Source organism: Oncorhynchus nerka, linkage group LG20 (assembly GCF_034236695.1).
Source record: "Oncorhynchus nerka isolate Pitt River linkage group LG20, Oner_Uvic_2.0, whole genome shotgun sequence".
Lineage (NCBI taxonomy): Eukaryota > Metazoa > Chordata > Actinopteri > Salmoniformes > Salmonidae > Oncorhynchus > Oncorhynchus nerka.
The window spans coordinates 38,162,526-38,183,791 of NC_088415.1; the positions used below are offsets into that span (position 1 = coordinate 38,162,526).

Here is a 21,266-nt window from a genome sequence, read left to right on the forward strand (position 1 = left end):
AACAGCCAAATGGAAACAATGTGAACTGGCTGCCAGAACACCTGTTGGTAACAATACACTTCTCTTGTGTCGAGTACAGCTTCCCAGAAGCACATTCTGTTCTCACCGCCATCAAACTCTAAATATCTGCATTCCTTACATGACTCAATTCCCCACAAATATTAGTCTCGTCTTTGTACTCATGATATGCAAGGGAGCTATATTTTTACAAACACGGAGACTTATGTTACAGTACTCTGAAACATGTTTAGACAAGGCATGTCATTGTTGTCTATGCAATGTTTAAAATCACTTTACATATAATATATAAACTAGCAGATACTACAGTACTGCTTCTTGTTCTTCAAGTAATGTGACATTTTCCAGCTTGTCCTTAAAAAACGCAATGTGTTAAAACTGCTTGGCACGTACACAATTATATCTGAAGGGCTTTTTTGAAAAGCACCTTGGGAGAACTCTTGCTGCCATCAGTGGTGACAGATCTATTTCTCGTGACACATTGTTGCCGATAAAAAGTCAATTGAAGGCAAAATGTACATATGCTGCTTACAATACTAGAATCCTCTCTCGGGGGAAACGAGGAGAGCAGAGAGACTCAATGATCAAGAGGAGGGAACGTGGTGGGGAACATGGCTCTCCTGGAACAACCATTGGGTCATCCAACCGTGACAGGTTGTCTTAGTGCATGTAAGTTCCCGACTAGTCAACACATCTGAAGGATCCACACCGTCATAGAAGGAGAGAGAAAGAGTTTGCCGTCTGTGAAGAAGGGTGCATGAAAGACAAAATGGTTTTCATGCTGTGCCATCATATGCCGAGGCAATCAGTGATCCGGATCCCCAGTCTCTCCAGCATTAGAAGTGCTGAATGAGAACTGTTAATGGGCACTCCAACAGTCACATAATCACAGGGACAATACATAGAGCCACCTCTCATCTTCTCCCTTTGACCAATACAGTTGTAAAGGGCCAATCTCAAAAGGACTATTGAGTTTAAAAAGGCCCTTAGAGGCCCCGGTACTGAGGGGTGCTGCTAGTGAAGAGGGGCCCTGTGAAGTTGAACTGAACTCGAGCTACAGAGAGGCCATCCAGCCTTGTGCTTTCATCTGATTAGATAAAGGCCTCCTCTTTTCAGAAGCAAAAACAATCTGCAATTCATCAGGAGGGCCGTGTAGAACAGGAAATGACAATTGTGGACTGAATAAAGGAGGTTGTGTGTCTTCCAGTCTTGCCGGCTCACAATGGTAGACAACAACATACCAATGAAATGTGAAAGATACACTTTAAAACTACCAGGAAACATTAAGAATAGCTGGTCTGTCTGGTGATCCCTTATTGATGTCACTTGTTAAATCCACTTTTAGTTAGTGTAGATAAAAAAAAGGGAGGAAGCGGGTTAAAGAAGGATTTTGAAGGCTTGAGACAATAGAGACATGGATTGTGTATGTGCCATCATAAAATACTTAAGTGTCTTTGAATGGAGTATGGTTCCCAGCCGCACCCATTTCACGCGCCACAGTTACCCGCGTGTATTAAATGAGGTCCACCACCCAAATTGATGGTGGACCTAACTGTGGGAAGCTTTATTAGAGCCATGCCCGACAAATCGAGGCTCTTCTGAAAGAAGGGGGGTGCAACTCAATATTAAGAAGGTGTTCCTAATGTTTGGTATAGTCAGTGTATACTTGCTGAGAAATCACACAATTAACCCTGTTGCTATCAGGAATTCTTTGCAGCTCCACTATTGTTTTTTTTGTGTGTGTGTGTCCTTCCACATGGAGACCAGGGGTCCTACCGCTATGCTATGGATGCAGGCTTAACAGGCTGAGATTGGACCGATCAATAAGCTGTTAGAAAACCTCAAATGCAAGGCCAACCAAATGGCCTGAGCAGGATTTCTGGCATCCATGAATTCTGATGAGGACACTTATCTAACTGGAGCATTGGGACTCTGCAGTATTTTTGTCTCCCCCGGCAATACACCAATCCAATGACATGACAGGTTTTAGAAATTAAGCTCACGTCCTCCACCGACTCCAGGTAACCCCATAGAGATTGGTAATAATAAATCGGAGTGGAGCTTTCCTTTCCCAGAGCCTTCGATTTTCTGCGGTCCGGCAGCATTAACCATTTTCCCACCATACGTACTTGTGTCCTGTGGTGCAAATTGTGGCCTAATTCCTTCATCTGTCCAGTGGGAGACTTTATGAGGATGCAATGTGCAGGATAGCCAGCATGCTACAATATAACCAGACATCACCCTTAAAAAGTTCTCATGGTTGGCACTGGGCCCAAATCAGAGCTGACAACAGCTGTAGCCACAAAACAATCTGCAATTCATCAGGAGGGTCGTGCCTATTAGTGAAGAATAGGAAATGACAAATCGTGGACTGAATAAAAGAGGTTGTGTGTGCTGTCGCAACATGTTGTCTTCCAGTCTGCCGGCTCACAATGGTAGACAACAACATACCAATGAAATGTGAAAGAGACCCTTTAAAACTACCAGGACAGGGATCCCGAGTGGCGCAGTGGTCTAAGGCGCTGCATCGCAGTGCTAGCTGTGCCACTAGAGATTCTGGGTTCAAGTCCAGGTTCTGTCGCAGCCGGCCGCGACCAGGAGACCCATGGGGCGGCGCACAATTGGCCCAGCGTCGTCCGGGTTAGGGGAGGGTTTGGCCGGCAGGGATGTCCTTGTTCCATCGCGCACTAGCGACTCCTTGTGGCGCCCGGGCGCACACTCGCTGAGTTTAGTTACCAGCTGTACTGTGTTTCCTCCAAAACATTGGTGCGGCTGGCTTCCAGGTTAAGTGTTATAAAAATACCAGGAAATATACAAAATATTAAGAACACCTAATCTTTCCATAACATATCTTTCACCTGGATTCACTTGATCAGTCTATGATCCCTTATTGATGTCACTTGTTAAAAGCACTTCAAAAATCAGTGGGGAGGAGGTGAGAAGGATTTTGAAGCCTTGAGACAGATTGTGTGTGTCTCATTCAGAGGGTGACAAAAGATTCAGTGCATTCAGAAGGTATTCAGACCCCTTGACTTTTTCCACATTTTGTTACGTTACAGCTTTATTCTAAAATGGATTCAATTGTATTTTTCCCCCCTCAAATCTACACAAAAAAAAAACGTTATCACATTTTCATAAGTATTCAGACCCTTTAGTAAATACTCTGTTGAAGCACCTTTGACAGCGATTACAGCCTCGAGTCGTCTTGGGTATGACGCTACAAGCTTGGCACACTTGTATTTGGGGAGTTTCTCCCCTGCAGATCTTCTCAAGCTCTGTCAGGTTGGATGGGGAGCGTCGCTGCACCGCTATTTTCAGGTCTCTCCAGAGATGTTCGATTGGTTTCAAGTCGCGGTACTGGCTGGGCCACAAGGACACTCAGACTTGTCCCAAAGCCACTCCTGCGCTGTCTTGGCTGTGTGCTTATGGTCATTGTCCTGCTGGAAGCTGAACCTTCGCTCCAGTCCGAGGTCCTGAGCGGGTGGTGGTTAATTTGAAGGTAGGTTGATGTGGCTTTCTTATGTTTGATTCTGGTCCTGGAGGAAACCATGGGTACCGACTCAAATCGATTCATCAAGGTAGAGTGGCAGTGACAAACAGCTGAGTGGGTTGAGCTGGCAGCCTGGCACAGACTACAGAGACAATCGAGAGGCCTAGACGGGCAGGGCCGTGGTCCAACACGGCCCTGCCAGGCCTGAGATCGAGAACCATCTCTCTGCAGTTCAGTGGTTTTATTACCACAGTCAGGAGGAGCACAAAGCAAGCAGGAAGCCGCGGGGCCAGACAAAGACAGCTTCGGGCCCATCTCTCCCTAACAACACCAACCAATCCCGGAGAAAGAGAACAGAGCGGGAGAATGAATCAAAGAAAACAAAAAGAGCTCTAAAAATACAACCAGCAGGGCGGAACACCTGCAACATCACAGAGCAGGACAGGGTGGATGGTAACTAAGGAACATCTGTGGACATCAGAATGATGACTGAGGAAAGGAGAATCAATGACAACATCAAGCCCCAGCCTGCAGGAATAAAAAGCGCCACAAATCCCATCGTTCTTATTGCATCTCCCCTCAAAAGGCCACTAGAACTGAAGAAATAATCCTCATCTCGGCCTTAATTTCTCATTCTTATGCACGTGCGCTCACAAGGAGGGCTGAGAGTTATTTGCAGATATTACGAATCCAAAGAGCCAACTGTGCCTGTTCTCTAGTGGTGGGGTGTCGAGGGGAGTGTTAGTCAGGCTGGGGAGGAGTCAAAACTAATTTTATTATAGACATGTGTGTGTGTGTGTGTGTGTGTGTGTGTACAGAGAAGCAACCCCAACCTCTCAGTCACATCCTCTCCCTCGCTCTGTATATTTGCATTTCTGATCCCTCTATAATCTCTGCATCTACTTCCATGGGAAACGTTCTGGTCAGGAGATTATGTGGGCAGAGATGCCAGCTGCCTCTGCTCCCAATGACCCTCGGTGCCTCTGCAGTGTAGAAAGGCATCTCGTACTCGGGAGTCAGACCAAATTGGCCAATAGCGATATTTCATACTAGCGATGTGCACGGTTACTAGAATATCCGAACGGACAATAGTATTTGAATACTTGTCCAAGTATTAAATAAATAGGATAATTTTAACACCGAAAAGGCCTTTTTCTTAATGCAATTAAAATATCCATGTGACATTGTTACGCACAACAAAAATATATTTTTTAAACGCAACATGCAACAATTTCAAAGATTTTACAGAGTTACAATTCATAAGGAAATCAGTCAATTGAAATTAATTCATTAGGCCCTAATCTATGGATTTCACATGACTAGGAATACAGCTAAGCATCTGTTGATCACAGATTCCTTCAAAAGAGATTGGGGCGTGGATCAGAAAACCAGTCAGTATCTGGTGTGACCACCATTTGCCTCATGCAGCGCGACACATCTCCTTCACATAGAGTTGATGAGGCTGTTGATTGTGGCCTGTGGAATGTTGTCCCACTCCTCTTCAATGGCTGTGTGAAGTTGCTGGATATTGGCAGGAAGTGGAACACGCTGTCGTACACGTCGATCCAGAGCATCCCAAACATGCTCAATGGGTGACATGTCTCGTGAGTATGCAGGCCATGGAAGAGCAGGGACATTTTCAACTTCCAGGAATCGTGTATAGTTCCTGGCGACATGGGGCCGTGACATTATGATGCTGAAACATGAGGTGATGGCAGCGAATGAATGGCACGGCAAAGGACCTCAGGATCTCGTGCATTCAAATTGCCATAGAGAAAAAAGCAATTGTGTTCATTGTTCATTATTTTTGTTTGCATAAGGACCTTTGACATTTCAAAACATGAATTGAATAAAACAAACTTGAATGTAGTTATGACGTGCATGGTGCGCCCCATAAAAAGACTGGTAGCATTCACATGTAGCTTGTTGTTCATGTTGGCCAATCAAAGAAGCGCAATGCGTACAAGGGGAGTGACAGTTCACTAATGCAATGCAAGATGGAATAAAATGACAGAATAAAAAAAAGTGTGTGAAATGAGAAGGAGTAGCTAGGCTACAAGGAACAACCGACAGGTAGGCAGTTGTTTCATCTGAATGGGGTTGGGGAGAAAGCGCAGCATGTGGCATAAATTAGTCGAGCTAGCTGAAGCTGACTAGCTTAGCTAGCTTCTCTACACTACTCCAGTCAAGATGCTGGCTTTAGGACCACGTTGACGCCTCGGAGCGGGCGGGAAGGCTGTTATCCTGGCCGCAGTGAACAGCGCAAGTTTCCTCTCAAAACAGTGCAGAGTTGGAAGATGGCTCGGTAACTGCTGTTTGACTTGACATGAAACTAAATTGGAGTTTTTAATCCCAGTGGCTGAGCTAGTGCGTAGAATGTTTATGTCCCTTATCAACTGAGGGGAATGAAGCTACAGCAGCCAAGGTGATAATGGCTGGAGTAAATTCTGCTTGTTATTGGTGTTCTCCAAATACCATTTTAGAGGTTTCAAATTGTTTATAAAAGCAGTAAAGCTCGATTGGACCTTGTGTGCAATTGACCGATAAAGTGATCATCTTACTTGAAATCCGCCCCTCTGTGCAGTGCACACGCCATCCAATCTTCCCTGCTCTCCCTCCTTCGTTTCCCTTTCACTCTCCACTTCCTTATCTCCCTTTAAAAGCAGCTGGCTGTGAATAAGCACCGTCTGTCACCACCTTCATGAGATGAACAGAAATTCACCATTGTGTGCTTCTGTCCGAGGTCGACGTCACTGCTCAAAAGGCACAGCTTCACACAGCTGCTAGCGCTGTGATAGCACCCCCAGCCTCCCACCCTGTACCTGTCTCTCCAAGCATCAAGCCATTAGCCTGAAAGCTGCTTATCAGGGTGTCCATGACAGAGCTCACTCTGCTGCACAGGGGAATGACAGACCCCGTTTGTTTGTCCACGGATGGAGGGAGGTAAAGAAAAAGGGAAACATTTCCCTACGTGACTAGATATCGGTCCCAGGATGCATTGTCTTAACAGAACAGCTGCATTATATTCCCAGGCCATTGACTCTTACGCTTTACCATTAAGCTTGGGGATAATGTTCCCTGTGACAGAATGTGTTATTTATACTGACCATTTACAAGGCTGACCTCACCTCATCTCCAGGGGAATAAACTGCAGCCATGATGCTTCACTGCATGGGGTCAATTAACAGACAAGAGACAGCGTGCGCGTGTTGTACTGCACTTCCACAGGCATCTATGTACCTAGAGACACGGCTGCTACTCCCGACACCACACCGTGGCACGGCCACTCCACTCCCTCGGTCAGAGAAATGAAGGGGGCATTAGTGAAAGCAGCAGACATCTCCTCTGTCTGTAAACACCCGGCCTGCCAAGTCATGCCCCGCCCGCCCCCCCCCAGATCATATTAAAACGTCATCACTGATGCAGGCCCTATTCATTACCATGCTGACGGTCTCAAAGTGACAGACAGGACAATAAAACAGGGACAAATAACAAGTGCCCGGGACACCCGTGTCACTCTGCATCTTTGTTAGGTTTCCAACGCGGGCTCCCACACACGCTGTCCGGTTCACCACTAGTTATTAAAAGTCTGTTCACTGCCAGGCAAACAAACAAGTGGAATATATTTTAAACGCCACACAGCTTTGATGGGAACGACAAGTGTTGGGCCAATAGACTGGCACCACAGAGCCTCTTATGTCTTCCCTGGTTCCTCCTCCTCCTCCTCTCGTCCTGTGAGAGGGTTCAGTGGGTCTCTCATGCTCTGTAATGTGGGAACGGAGGAGTTGAAGTACGGGCCACATTCCAGGCCGTCTCTATTGCACACTGTGCAGATGATCCGATGTCTGGAGAATGCCTAAAAGTGTTTCTAGAACTTCTCAGGAAGCAAATGAAAAACACAGTAATCTTCTGAGATGTGCTCGAAGTTAAAACACTTTCTCCCGACCAGATCTGATCGTCTGCGTAGCTCGACTGCAATGCAAATGACCTGGAATGCGATCGGAGAAAGCGACTACAATAAAGATGACCCGGAACACAGCCTATATAAAAATCACCTTAGTACTGAGCGAGAGCTGCTGCAGGAGTCGGCCGTGTCAGGGGCGGAGAGGGAGGGATGGAAAGAAGGAGGGGGGGATGCTTTAGTATTCACAGCAGCTGCTGCTGTCTGGGGCCTCCGCGCACCCATCCGCTCGCTCGCTCGCTCTCACTCCCTCTCACTCCCTCCCTCCCTCCCTCCTTCCCCACTGACAGCCTAGCTGTCGGACAGACGGGCGGATTGGATGGTGGGATGGCGGGCGAAGGAGAGTGACAGGGTTGGGGAATGAGCCCAGAGACAGCAGCCGGTAGGAGGGAATGAAACACGTCAGGCCTGTAATACCACACACACACACTGTTACGTTCCCCAGTTTCTGTATTGATTTGGGTTTGTATGTTGCAGCTGATTGGTCGGCCCCATTTCAGATTGGAGATCTTACCCCGCCCTCTCGTTAGGAGATACAGCTGTCTGCAATTACCGACTATTTCTGCAGCTTGAAAAACCAGTGTTCCTTTGTTAGGGGAGAGCTTCTTTGATGTCCTGTGTTGGTTGTTGCCCAGTATAAGTTGTTGTAAAGTATTTTATAGCCAGTCCTGCAGAGGTATGTGTATGCCATAGGACTTAGTGTTTTTAGTTTATTCAAATTGTTCAGAGTTTGACTTATTCTGTTTCATTTGGGGGGAAGAGGGGGGAAGAGGAAGGCACCTTGGGAGTGTTTAGGCAACAGGCCTGCGGGCATGCATATACCCGTAGTATGTACTCTGTCTATGTACAGTAGGTAAGACATGAGCGGACCACCCCCTGTATTTTGGTTAGTGTGCCAGGTGGTGCTAAGAATAGGTAAGTAGTTGGTAGGTAGGAGAGGGGACTAACTTTTACTTTCTTTGCTTTGGTTCCGTCCAGCCCCTTTTCCCGACAATTACCGTGTTAAGGAAATACATTTCCTGTTAACGGTAATATTCTGCCTCGGTCATCCTTACCAGCACCTACAGTCACATACCTCTTTCACTCCAAGGGGAGTTGAGTATATTAGGGTGTTGTATTCCCTCCTCCAAAAAGCATGAGTAACACACACTGCTGGTGGCACCTTAATTGGGGAGGACGGGCTCATAGTAATGGCGGGAACAGAATAAAGGGAGCGGTATCACACAAGTGGTTTCCATGTGCTTGATCCCATTCACTCCCATTCACTCCAATCCAGGAATGATTGAACCCGTCCTTCCCTCACCAGCCTCCTGTGACGCACACGCGAAGACGAGATCAAGTGGAGTTCCATTTGCATCTGGAATGCAGTGGGCCAACAACGAAAGGGAGAAGGTTCTAACCTGTCTAAGCAGGCCGGGGAGACTGTAATAATGCTTCTACCTCAAACACTGGAGCATGACTGATAAGGGCTGATAAGAACCATTACAATGACTAACAATTCCATAGTCCATGATCATGGTGAGCTATAGAGCATCAGAACGTTGTTACAAGCCAATTAAGTTCAGAGGTATCACTCCCCTCTGTGACAGGCCTGTTGTCAGTGAGCCTCTCTGCACCATGACGGAAGTAAGACTTTGAGACCTTCTCAGTCTTGTTTCTGTCCTAGGTAAGGCACTGTGAAAGGCACCACCACCAAGGCAAAGCTACCCCCCCCAAATGAACACATTTGACCATCGCTAAACATCTTTTTTTTTTACTTTGAGAATGTGTGTATTGTTATTATATTGCTAGTTATTGCTGCATTGGAGCTAGAAACATAAGCATTTTGCTACACCTGTGATATCAGCAAAACTGTGTACGTGGCTAATAAACTTTGATGTGATCTCATTTTTAAAAACAGGGACGACTGGGAGGAGTGTGACAGTGCTATGCTGTTACTGTCACAGTGGTTAACAACCCACTGAGCGACAGACATTTACAAGGCAACCAACACTAGTTATTTACTTAGCTGGAGCCTTCTGTAATAGCATCATTTTCTGGTAGTGTTGTCTCCTACTGACATCGTGTGAGCTGGGAACAAGGGGTACCGTTCTACCCAAATACAAATAATGAAATGGTGTTTGGTGATAAAACAATGCCGTAAGGAAGAAGACTTTCCTGCCAGTGTATGGAGACAGCCGTTAGAATGGATACAAGACTTTGTCCATCGAAGCGGAAATATGTTAAGAGTTTCAGACAGAAGTTACAGACGTTGTTGGCTGGGTAAAGCTACCCTCGACTGGTTGAAACAGAGCAGCCATCTCATAAAACTGAGACAAACCACATTAAACACCACACTGCAACGCTACTCTGCTGGGCTGGAGATTGTAAAACCAGTGTGAAATGGTTCTCATTAATGGTTTTATCATAACGAGACACTGCTGGGCTATTTAACATAGTGCCTTCAGAAAGTAAAGTATTCACACCTCTAGACTTTTTCCACATTTTGTTGGTTCCAGTTTTCATTTCAAATGGATTCAATAGAAGAAGAAAAGTACACCACTTTATTTTATTTTTTACAAGTTAATTAAAAATCAAAAGACGAAATGTCTTGCGTGAATAAATATTCAACCCCTTTGTTATGACAAGCCTAAATAAGTTCAGGAGTCAAAATTTGCGTAACAAGTCACATAAATTGCATGGACTCCGCGTGCAACAATGGTGTTTAACATGATTTATGAATGTTTACCTCATCTCTGTATTCCACACATACAATTATCTGTACAGTCCCTCAGTCGAGCAGTGAACTTCAAGCACAGAATCAACCAGGGAGATTTTCAATGCCTCACAAAGAAGTGCAACAAAAAAAAATTCTGACATTGAATATCCCTTTGAGCATGCTGAAGTAATTAATTAGACTTTGGATGGTGTAAAGGTACAACTAGTCACTACAAGGATACAGGCACCTTCTTAACTCAGTTGCCAGAGGAAGAGGACCACTCAGGGATTTCACCATGAGGCCAATGACATTAAAACAGCTACAGAGTTGAATGGCTGTGATATGAGAAACTAGAGGATTGTAAGCTACTCCATAATACTGACCTAAATGACAGAGTGAAAAGGAGGAAGCCTGTACGAAATAAAAAATCATCCAAAACATGCATCCTGTTTGCAACAAGGCAGTAAAGTAATACTGCAAAAAATGTTGCAAAACAATTAACTTTTTGTCCATTACAAAGTCTTACTTTTGTGGCAAATCCAATACATTACTGAGTACCACACTCCATAATTTCAAGCATAGTGGTGGCTGCTTTGTTGTTATTATTAAGGACTGGGGAGTTTTTCAGGATAATTTTTTTTTAACAGAATGGAGGTAAGCACAGGCAGAATCCTAGAGGAAAACCTGTTTCAGTCTGCTTACCACCAGACACTGGGAGATTAATTCACCTTTCAACAGGAAAATAACATAAAACACAATGCCAAAACTACACTGGTGTTGCAAACCAAGAAGACAGTGAATGTTCCTGAGTGGCCGGGTTAGAATTTTACTTAAAGCTGCTTGACAATCTATGGCAAGACTTGAAAATGGTTGTCTAGCGATGATCAATTCCCAACGACAGAGATTGAAGAATCCAGGTGTGCAAAGCTCTTAGACTTACTCAGAAAGGCTCACTGCTGTAATCACTGCCAAAGGTGATTCTAACATGTATTCACTCAGGGTTGTGTGTAGGTATGTAAATGAGATATTTATGTATTACATGTCCAATAAATTTGCTAATATTCCTAAAAACATGTTTCCACTTTGTCAATTTTGGGTATTGTGTGTATATGGGTGAGAGAAAAATGAATCCATTTTGAATTCAAGTTGCAACAACAAAATGTGGAATACGTAAAGGGGTACAAATACGTGTCTAATTGTAGATCTGCTTACAAAAACAGATCACATAATCAGGTTTGATTCCAGGATAACACTGGATGCATTACTTCTTTGAATTTTTCCCTCATTTTTTAAAGCATTTTTCTCCCCAAATTTCGTGATATCCAAATGGGTAGTTAGTCTTGTCCCATCGCTGCAACTCCCGTACGGACTCAGGAGAGTCGAAACGTGTCCTCCGAAACATGACCCTGCCAAGCCGCACTGCTTCTTGACACACTGCTCGCTTAACACGGAAGTCAGCCGCACCAACGTGTCGGAGGAAACACCGTACAGCTGGCAATTGAAGTCAGCTTGCATGCGCCCGGCTACCACAAGGAGTCGTTAGCGCGCAATGGGACAAGGACCTCACAGTCGGCCAAACCCTCCCCTAACCCGTACGATGCTCCCGGTCGCAGCACGGGTCTGTAGTGGCGCCTCTAGCACTGCGTTGCAGTGCCTTAGACTGCTACACTAGTCGGGAGGCCCGCAGTGCACTACTTTTGTCCAGGGAGAAATGGCACCCTATTCCATTTATAGTGCACTACTTTTCTAAAATGGGCCTTGGTCAAAAGCAGTGCACTATAAAAAAGGGAATAGGGTCCGATTTGGGACACACCCTCTGGCTACTTAAAGAGAGGACGTGTGCTATGTTTCCAATCCTGACCTGGAGCCACTCAGCAAGATAGAGAGAGCAGCATCACATTGGCTCTTCTCCTGTTTGGCTCAGAGCCACAGATGTAATGATCATGGCTAGAATATGCAGTTACGAAGACGGGATGGGAAATGCTCTTCTGGGATCATAGCACTTTCAGTGCAAATTTAGGGTGTATTAATCAACCACCCCATACTCATTTACACACAAACACAGCATCTGGATTGCACACAATCCTGAAGATGTACTGTTCCATTGACGTACAAGAATGTAATAAGCTATCAGAGTATTATAGATAGACCCGTGGTGCTGTGGAGACTGGGGAAGGGAGAGAGAGAAGAGTCAATGAGGGGATAGAATGAAGGAGAGAAATCACAAGACAACAGAAAACCAATGAGAAGGCATGTCCCTAGGAGGGTAGATGAGGAGGGAGAAGCAGCGCAGAGAGAAGAGAAAACAACAGAAGGTGGAGAGCATTGAGCAAGCCAAGAGGGTGAGGAAGTGTTAAGATAAGGCAATACTGCAATAATTCTCAAAGATATGCAATCATGTGTTACTGTAGATTAGTCTACTTGAGCATTGGACTTCTATGCATACAGGTGTGTATGTGTTGTAGTAGAACTTAATCCATCCCTCAAGGGAAATTGATTCATCACCACCGGCTTCGACAAGACAAAGTACAAAGACAGTCGTCGATAGCAATAAAGTATAGCTTTAACAAGTAAGCAAAGCAACAGATTAAAGATTCCAAACCAGCTTCAGCTTTTGAACTCAGGCCAACCCCACCATCACAGTGTAGTTCAGGTGCCTGTTGTCATAAACTCACTGGCTGCCAACAGATGGGCAGTGGTGCCATGGTTACCACTAGCCAGGCTACATTGTGACAGCCCCTACTTGTCTATAGCCCTGTAACCCAGGCCCTGCATCTCAGGACTGGAGTTCACAACAACACCGGCCTGGTAACATCAGATCCTCAGACAGCCTCATCTAGGCATGGAGACCCCATCAAAGATAGATGATGGGTGAATTAACCATGAGGCTGAGGGATAGACAGATAAACACTACACAGAGACTGGCTGGGATAGCGACACCGTGTAGAGGCCGGCACGGCTGGCACGGCTATCAAGCGCAACAGTTTGCCACTAGGGAGAACGCAAGCACTGTAGGCCACTAGGGAGAACACAAGCACTGTAGGCCACTAGGGAGAACACAAGCACTGTAGGCCACTAGGGAGAACACAAGCACTGTAGGCCACTAGGGAGAACACAAGCACTGTAGGCCACTAGGGAGAACACAAGCACTGTAGGCCACTAGGGAGAACACAAGCACTGTAGGCCACTAGGGAGAACACAAGCACTGTAGGCCACTAGGGAGAACACAAGCACTGTAGGCCACTAGGGAGAACGCAAGCACTGTAGGCCACTAGGGAGAACGCAAGCACTGTAGGCCACTAGGGAGAACGCAAGCACTGTAGGCCACTAGGGAGAACGCAAGCACTGTAGGCCACTAGGGAGAACGCAAGCACTGTAGGCCACTAGGGAGAACGCAAGCACTGTAGGCCACTAGGAGAACGCAAGCACTGTAGGCCACTAGGGAGAACGCAAGCACTGTAGGCCACTAGGGAGAACGCAAGCACTGTAGGCCACTAGGGAGAACGCAAGCACTGTAGGCCACTAGGGAGAACGCAAGCACTGTAGGCCACTAGGGAGAACTCAAGCACTGTAGGCCACTAGGGAGAACTCAAGCACTGTAGGCCACTAGGGAGAACACAAGCACTGTAGGCCACTAGGGGGAGAACGCAAGCACTGTAGGCCACTAGGGAGAACGCAAGCACTGTAGGCCACTAGGGAGAACGCAAGCACTGTAGGCCACTAGGGAGAACGCAAGCACTGTAGGCCACTAGGGAGAACACAAGCACTGTAGGCCACTAGGGAGAACACAAGCACTGTAGGCCACTAGGGAGAACACAAGCACTGTAGGCCACTAGGGAGAACACAAGCACTGTAGGCCACTAGGGAGAACACAAGCACTGTAGGCCACTAGGGAGAACACAAGCACTGTAGGCCACTAGGGAGAACACAAGCACTGTAGGCCACTAGGGAGAACACAAGCACTGTAGGCCACTAGGGAGAACACAAGCACTGTAGGCCACTAGGGAGAACACAAGCACTGTAGGCCACTGGGGAGAACGCCAGGACGTTTCGTAAGAGCAACCGGGCAGGACGGGGAAAGACCGACAACATCTGTCCATCCAAACAAAGAGGATTACAAACGCACATTTGATAGTCTAGCGCTGATTCAAGCTAGAAGGTACACGTTCTGCTGAACTACAACGATCTTAGCACAATCATTCTACAGCATCCTACGTCTCCCACTTCTCTACGTTTCCGTTGAGTGAAGTTGGGTCGTTGATATTTCTAAGTAGAAATGGTATACCAACTGAATTTATATCAAATGATGTGCCTTTTAATATAGACCACACGGCGAAGTCAATTAATCCTATTTTGTTTTTATATGAAGATTTGCTAAAGTGCCAAAATTCAGCATTTTGACATGTCCCTCTGTACACCCCGTGTCGCCCACTTCATTCCAAAATCTCTTCAAGTTTCACCATCTTCGTAAATCCCTGGTTATTGTGTTGCTTTGCTTTGACAAAAGTTATCTCTGAAGATTATTGATTCCATGCGAGTAGCGATTCTTTTAAGTCTGTCCTTCGTTTTGAAGGTCAACCTTGTCACATGAACTGAACTCACATTTTAATATGGTGAAACCATTCCTTTTTAAATATATGTTTTTCAAAAGAAACATTGAACATCTAAGTGAGAACAGTGTAAAAGCAGGTGAGCCGTTCCTAGTCTTTTTTTGGCCATTTTCTGGTGTTTTGTGGTGGAAAACGGAGCGGGTCGAGCATAACGCAGCCACCCTGTTACAAAGACAGCAGGCTAGAAATGTTCACACCTTGTTTCATGTGCAGCTTGCATTCAATTGACCCTCCCTGTTGCACACAACAAGATTCTAGTCCTCATGGGGAGTTCTGGCTCACTTAAGAAGAAATCATCCACCCTGTTACAGTCCTCCCTGTTACTGTATTTGTCACAGTCTTTTTCCTTGTACCTCTTCAGATGAGATTAAAAAAATAATAATAATTAATGTTTAACATGTGATTTTTATGACAGGATGTTACAACAACAAAAAATGTAACCAAGTTACACTTCTCAAAAAGGCACTGAACTGGTGGAATGACCCAGTTTATACTGCTTGATGTACTGGCATAAGCAGTCTAGGAGACAAATAAAGGCCACACACATCTGATCCTTCCACTATCCTGGAGGCCAAAGACGCAGCCCAATTACAAGCTTGACTATTTATTCCATTCCAACCAGAGACCGTGTGCAGTCCCAGTTAACCCCACAGCTATGACTCGGGCCATTAACTGCCCTGGGCAAATAGGATTACACCGAAAGGACAACACATAGTGTGTGTACTGGCAAGACAACAATTCAAGTCTTCTGAATGTGATTATCTGAGTGGACTTTGGGGCAGGTGAGAGTTAACTAGAAGAATGCATGTTGTCACAGCTCACGTATGGGGTCAATTTGATTTCACAGACCAGACAAAGGTTACCATAGTACGACAAGTATGCCATATTACGAAACACATCACGGTAAAATGCATAACTTTGAAGAGTAGGCCTAGGCTGCAAAACCTCTGAACGGTAATAACAACACTAAACATACCTGGTTTGACGGTCTTGATACGGATGGGCTCCGGAAAGTGGCGGATGACAGCGAGGGTGTCTCGGTTGGTCAGGCCGCTGACAGGGGTGCCGTTCACTTCCAGAAGCACGTCCCCGATGTTCGGTAACCTCCCGACGTGACAGACCATTGCCTCCGTAATCACATGTCCCAGGTATGGGAATTCTCCCAGCTCTGCTCCCCCTTGTACGTCCACAACCGAGCCGAACTCCTCGGCATTCCCCCATGATAGCGCGCACTCCTGGACTTTGCCGGACCAGTGCTTCTTCTTCTTAAGCGTTTTGGACATGTTTAATCCCTCTTGTAAATCTTTAGAGTCCCAGACTGTGTGGTTGTTTGAGAGACGAGACAAGCAGTTATTTTTAAGATGCAGATGTGACTATTGCATAGAGATAATGAGATGAGACAATCTGCTCACTAGTGTTTTTGTATTCCATTCCATTCATTGAGCAAATGTCATTTCAAAGCATTATCCGTATGAACATCCCGAATTATTGGAACATCACCGGTCTGCGATACAATAGTAGACTGTAGTGCAAGACTATCTGCGTCAGTGTTGTCGCAGGAGGCTAGATCGATCGCGGGGATGCTGATGTTGTCCCTCGCACTAAATTCTTGGGTAGCTGGGCAATGAAGCTCTACTTCTGAATGAGTAGCCTACTGCTTACTTACAGTGAATCGGTCTGATAAACAGTTTTATAAAAGCCTATTACGCACAATAGCCAATAACTCAATTTTGGATCGATCCGTCGTTGAGTCTATAGCCTTGACTACACAGACTCTCCACTTGACTCAGTCGATGTATCAATTCCATTAACTACATTACCCCGAACAACTAGCTATGTCGTTAAATTATTGAGTATAAACAACTGTTGCCTACACCCTCTGACAATTCTTCATCCAAAATTCGCCAGGGGCCAACTTAGTTCCGCGCACTTGTTTTACCTCCTCCACCGGTGACTTCAGCGACGCAGTCCTTGGAAACGGAACAACATACCTGGCATCAGCAGCGAATGTATTCGCAGAACTCGGGTAGTGTAGCCTACTCTGCTGGCAACTTGCTCCCTATTCTTCAACCCTCGTAAGCCCAGCTCAGAGAGCGCCGTCTCGTCAGTTGACGCCCCATGTGGTCTCGTGTCAGATTCAGCCCGGTGGCTCACAGAACTGGGGAGATTTAGGCGCAGGAGTCTATGGAACTAACCATAAAACAAGAAATCACGAATAACTTTTTTGCTTGTTTTCACCGTGTTGATTTCTCGAAGGAAAGCCCATCCAGGCGCCAATGACTGCTTGGGGTTGCCTCCAATCAGATGGTGGGAACGGAGTAAAACAATGCAAATCAACCAATGGAAATGGTTGGGCGGGGCTTCTGCGCAAACTCTGTTTCAATTGACCCGCTTTGCTTGATTTAGCTCGTCAAGCTTTCTGGGTGGACTGAGTTCCCAGTCACACGCGTTGGGTAAGTTTTGGGACCCGGCGCTCAGCTGAGTAAATCGAGCGTGCCCACTAGGTAGATGAAATATTGCAACAATATTATTTTCTTGTAGATTACAGACGCTGTCAATTAAATTGCCATCATAGTGCTATGAAACTACAAAGTAGTCCTAACAATTTTAATTAGTAGTTTGTTAACTGGAACCAGGACAGTGCAATTACAAATCCATTTGTATATTTTTTATAGCATACTGTAGGGCCAAGTATTTTCGCGTGTCATTTATTGAGGGGAGGATGTCCAGTGCGTCAACTCTTGCGTGACTGTGCCATCTTGTGGTTAAATTAACTTGTAGGTCCTGAGAATGTGTAGACACAGAGCAGTAGAGGCTCCTCAGAGGAAGAAGGGGAGGACCATCCTCAGTGAATTTCATAAAAATCTAAATGGTAAAACACTTAAAAAGTTATCCTTTTTAGATAAAACTATACTCACGCCACCAAATAATGGATTAAAATACACTATTTTGCACAGAAGGTCGACAGTAGCCTCAACAGCACTCTGTAGGGTAGCACCATGGTGTAGCCAGAGGACAGCTAGCTTACGTCCTCCTCTGGGTACATTGACTTAAATACAAAATCTAGGAGGCTCTAGGTTCTCACCCCCTTCCATAGACTTACATAGTAATAATGACAACTTCCGGAGGATGTCCTCCAGCCTATGAGAGCTCTTGCAGCATGACTGGCATGTTGTCCACCCACAATTAAAGGATCAGATAATGAATCTAGTACTGAAAGGATAAACTACAGCTAGCACTGCAGTGATAATGTGATTTAACCAAAGATGAGCGGTATCCATTACTGGGAGTTACAGGTTTGCCAAAACAAAACATCCGATTTTTCATCTAACCTGGTATTGGTGATACCATCTTCATTCTCGATTCGGCCAAACGTATATCTTCTAAAATGGAAGTGTCCAGTTGCAGATGGTGCATTTTAATTTAGAAAATGCACCATTATTGAAATAAAATATTTTTTTTGCTCCATGAAGTAATCCAACCATGTGTACACCGCCATCTTGTCTATTTATTGATTGGTGGTGCTTTCAAGACAAAACAAAACAAGGTCAAATCATGATGTCAACGATCTTCAGGTCGGAAAGTCGGAGCTCTAGAAAAATTCCAGAGTTTACTACTGTTCGAAATTATTTTTTCCAATCGGATCTCGTTTTTTCTCCCCGATTTCCCAGTTGTCTTGAACGCACTGAAGTTGGATGTCGGAGATTTCCAAGTTCCCAGCATGAGATAGCCGTGTCATCATGACGTGGCACTTTGGGGTGGACCCACCTTAATTAATGAGAGAAAATGCATTTTAAATAGACAAAATGGCAACGTACACATTGATGGATTTACTTCATGGAGCAACTATTTTTATTTTAACCGAGAATTTTCTAAATTCAAACGCATCACCTGCAACTGGACACAGACATTTTAGACGACATGTTTGGCCGAATCTAGAACAAATATATTCTCTATAGTCTACCAGGTTAGTTAAAATCTCTGGTGACATTTTAAATAGTCAAACCTGTAACTCCAAGGATGGAGTTAATCACATTATCTGGTGTAACAATAGAATCTAGACAGTCTGAAAATCCCTCGATAGAGCTATAGTTCCAGACAGGGGCGCAACTTTCACTGGGGACATGACCCCACACACACACACTTTTATAATTGCACTGTGATACAAAAAGTGGCATAGTTGTGCTTGAGTACCATGCAGACACCTCAGTGGTTGGGTAGGCTGTTTGCTTTTTCTCTGAGTAGTAAAAGCAAGCAGAGAAGAAACTGGCTGCTCTTTATTTGACTGATGTAGCTGTCAAGGTAACTGTTTGACTTAACAGAAAGAATGAATATTTATTCCCAGTGCTGAGCTAGTAGTGTAACTGACATGTAACATTAGCTAATGTTTCATCCCCTCTCGACTGACGTTCTTTCTGTCTGAAGAGAATGAACTAGCTAGCTAGTAGCTACCACAGCCAGTCCAGCTCTAGCCCCTAGCTATCTGTCAGGTAGCAGCATCTAGCAGCTGTTGTGTGTATGGAAATGTTTTGTAGCCTTTTTGTCCCATTTCAACATAAGTAAAATAACTTGGATAGTTTGCCAGTTGATGTACTATTAGAGCTAACCAAAAGTTGGCTAATGTTAGCTGGGTCATTCCAGAATTGGAGTACAATTTTAGCATCAACACTTTTGAAAAATGAACCCTTTATTTGATAATTTTCTGTTCTGTATTTAAGAAAAAATGCAATAAACTATCAAATCATTTGTTTCGTCCAGCTCAGGCATCAAAGGTACACTTTTTATGAGATATTTTATTTGTTGTGTGCTATATTTGGCGCAACCCTGTTATGAATACTCAGGCAAGATACATTTCAAAAGTTGCTTAAATTAATATAAGTCAAGTCTTATCTGAAATTAAATGAGTATTCAATGTGACTTTCTTTACTTAATGGTAAAGGATTTATTAAACATTAATAAATGTTTAATAAATAAAATATTTATTAAACATGAATAAATCCTTTACCATGAAGTAAAGAAAGTCATATTCACATTCAATGCTCATTTAATTTCAGATAAGACTTGACTTATATTATTAATTTAAGCAACTTTTGAAATCTATCTTGCCCAACTTTTCAATAGTCACATGTTTTGTTTTAACAAATTGAAAAATTCTACTAATTTCAGTATTTATCTTCACATTTTTGCTCAAATACGTCATGCATATAAACATTCAAACTAATAAAAGAACAATAGGTTAAACCCTCGTGGGCTGAAAAAATAATTTAAGATCATTTAAATATAAATGCTATGGTAACAGGGTTGAAATTAGAGTAACAGTGTTGCTCAAAGTAACAGGGTTGAATGGATTACATTTCTATTGATTGTAGATCATGACATAAATGTGACAAATAATACCCAGAACCATAGGAATGTTGTTTAATAATATTGTATATATCTTTTCGAAGAAGGATCAACAGGATGAGTGGTAATGATAAAAAATAAACATGTCAACAAGACCACAAACTGGATCTGATCAAACATTCAATGGACAAAAATAAAAAATTGTCATATCACAGTAGGCCGACAACCTGGCATTAAAATGAATGAGCATATCAAAAATAGTCATGAACTGATCAATATTTTAGAAAGCTGATGTTATAATGTACAGATTTAATTTTAGTGGCTGGCCAGAGTATTCCATACCTCACTTGCGATGTCCATGTGGCGGGAGGTAAAGTTCTCTGGGGGAGGAATGAGGGTCAGCACATCCTCAAAGGGATACCAAAGGAGATCATCCCTCAACGGCCAAATGTTGTGGTCATACACCAGGGCACAGCATTTCCCCACAACCTCTGGACTGTGCCACTGCACTTCTTTGGGTGTGCTGTGCATGGGGTCTTCTGTGTGGTCATCTGTGGCATTAAAGCTGAAGCACTTTGTTTTTCGGCAATCACACTCCAGATTCCCTGTTGCAGAACAAATGCAGTTGACGTTGCGGTAGAGAATTTTCCCAGGTGAAAGACTGACCACCCGGTAGAGCCTCATCTGGCATTTCTTTCACTGCATCCTCCACAGTTTGCTCCTGAATGTAAAACAATTCCAGCTTCGATTGTCCCTCACTCAGAGCTTGGTACAGGGACAATGCCGTGGGGATATGAACTCCTTGGCTGACAAGCCTGTCGACCCTCCTCTTCAATGTGCCACCCACACCATCTGGGGCACCTTTGCCATGACTGGCTTCAAAGTAGTTCCAGGTTCCTCTTGTTAAAACCCTTCTTGAAAATGTCAGTACAAAAGAGGTCAAAATTACCACACTGCTTGTACTGTGTGGCAAGGACCGTCGCAAAAAAAAAAAGATGGTTGTCACATCTGGTCATATCTGTCTGATTTCTCTCAGGATGGGCTCCAGGTGTTGCCATATGGCAGGTAGTCCCTTCAGCCTGAATGCCGATACAGTGCAGGAGGTAGGGGCAGATGCCCCCTCCATGTGTGCAAAGTGGCCTGTTG

At 44.6% G+C, this 21,266-nt stretch overlaps 1 protein-coding gene across 1 annotated transcript in view; it reads right to left on the bottom strand.

The window, feature by feature from the left end:
- LOC115102452 (membrane-associated guanylate kinase, WW and PDZ domain-containing protein 3-like) overlaps positions 1–17,056 on the bottom strand; it is a 180,673-nt gene extending 163,617 nt beyond the window's left edge. Inside the window, 1 exon segment of the mRNA XM_029622412.2 lies at positions 15,754–17,056. Within this exon segment, the coding sequence (XP_029478272.2) occupies positions 15,754–16,060 (307 nt within the window). The 5' untranslated portion in view covers positions 16,061–17,056.
- Positions 17,057–21,266: the final 4,210 nt, after the last annotated feature.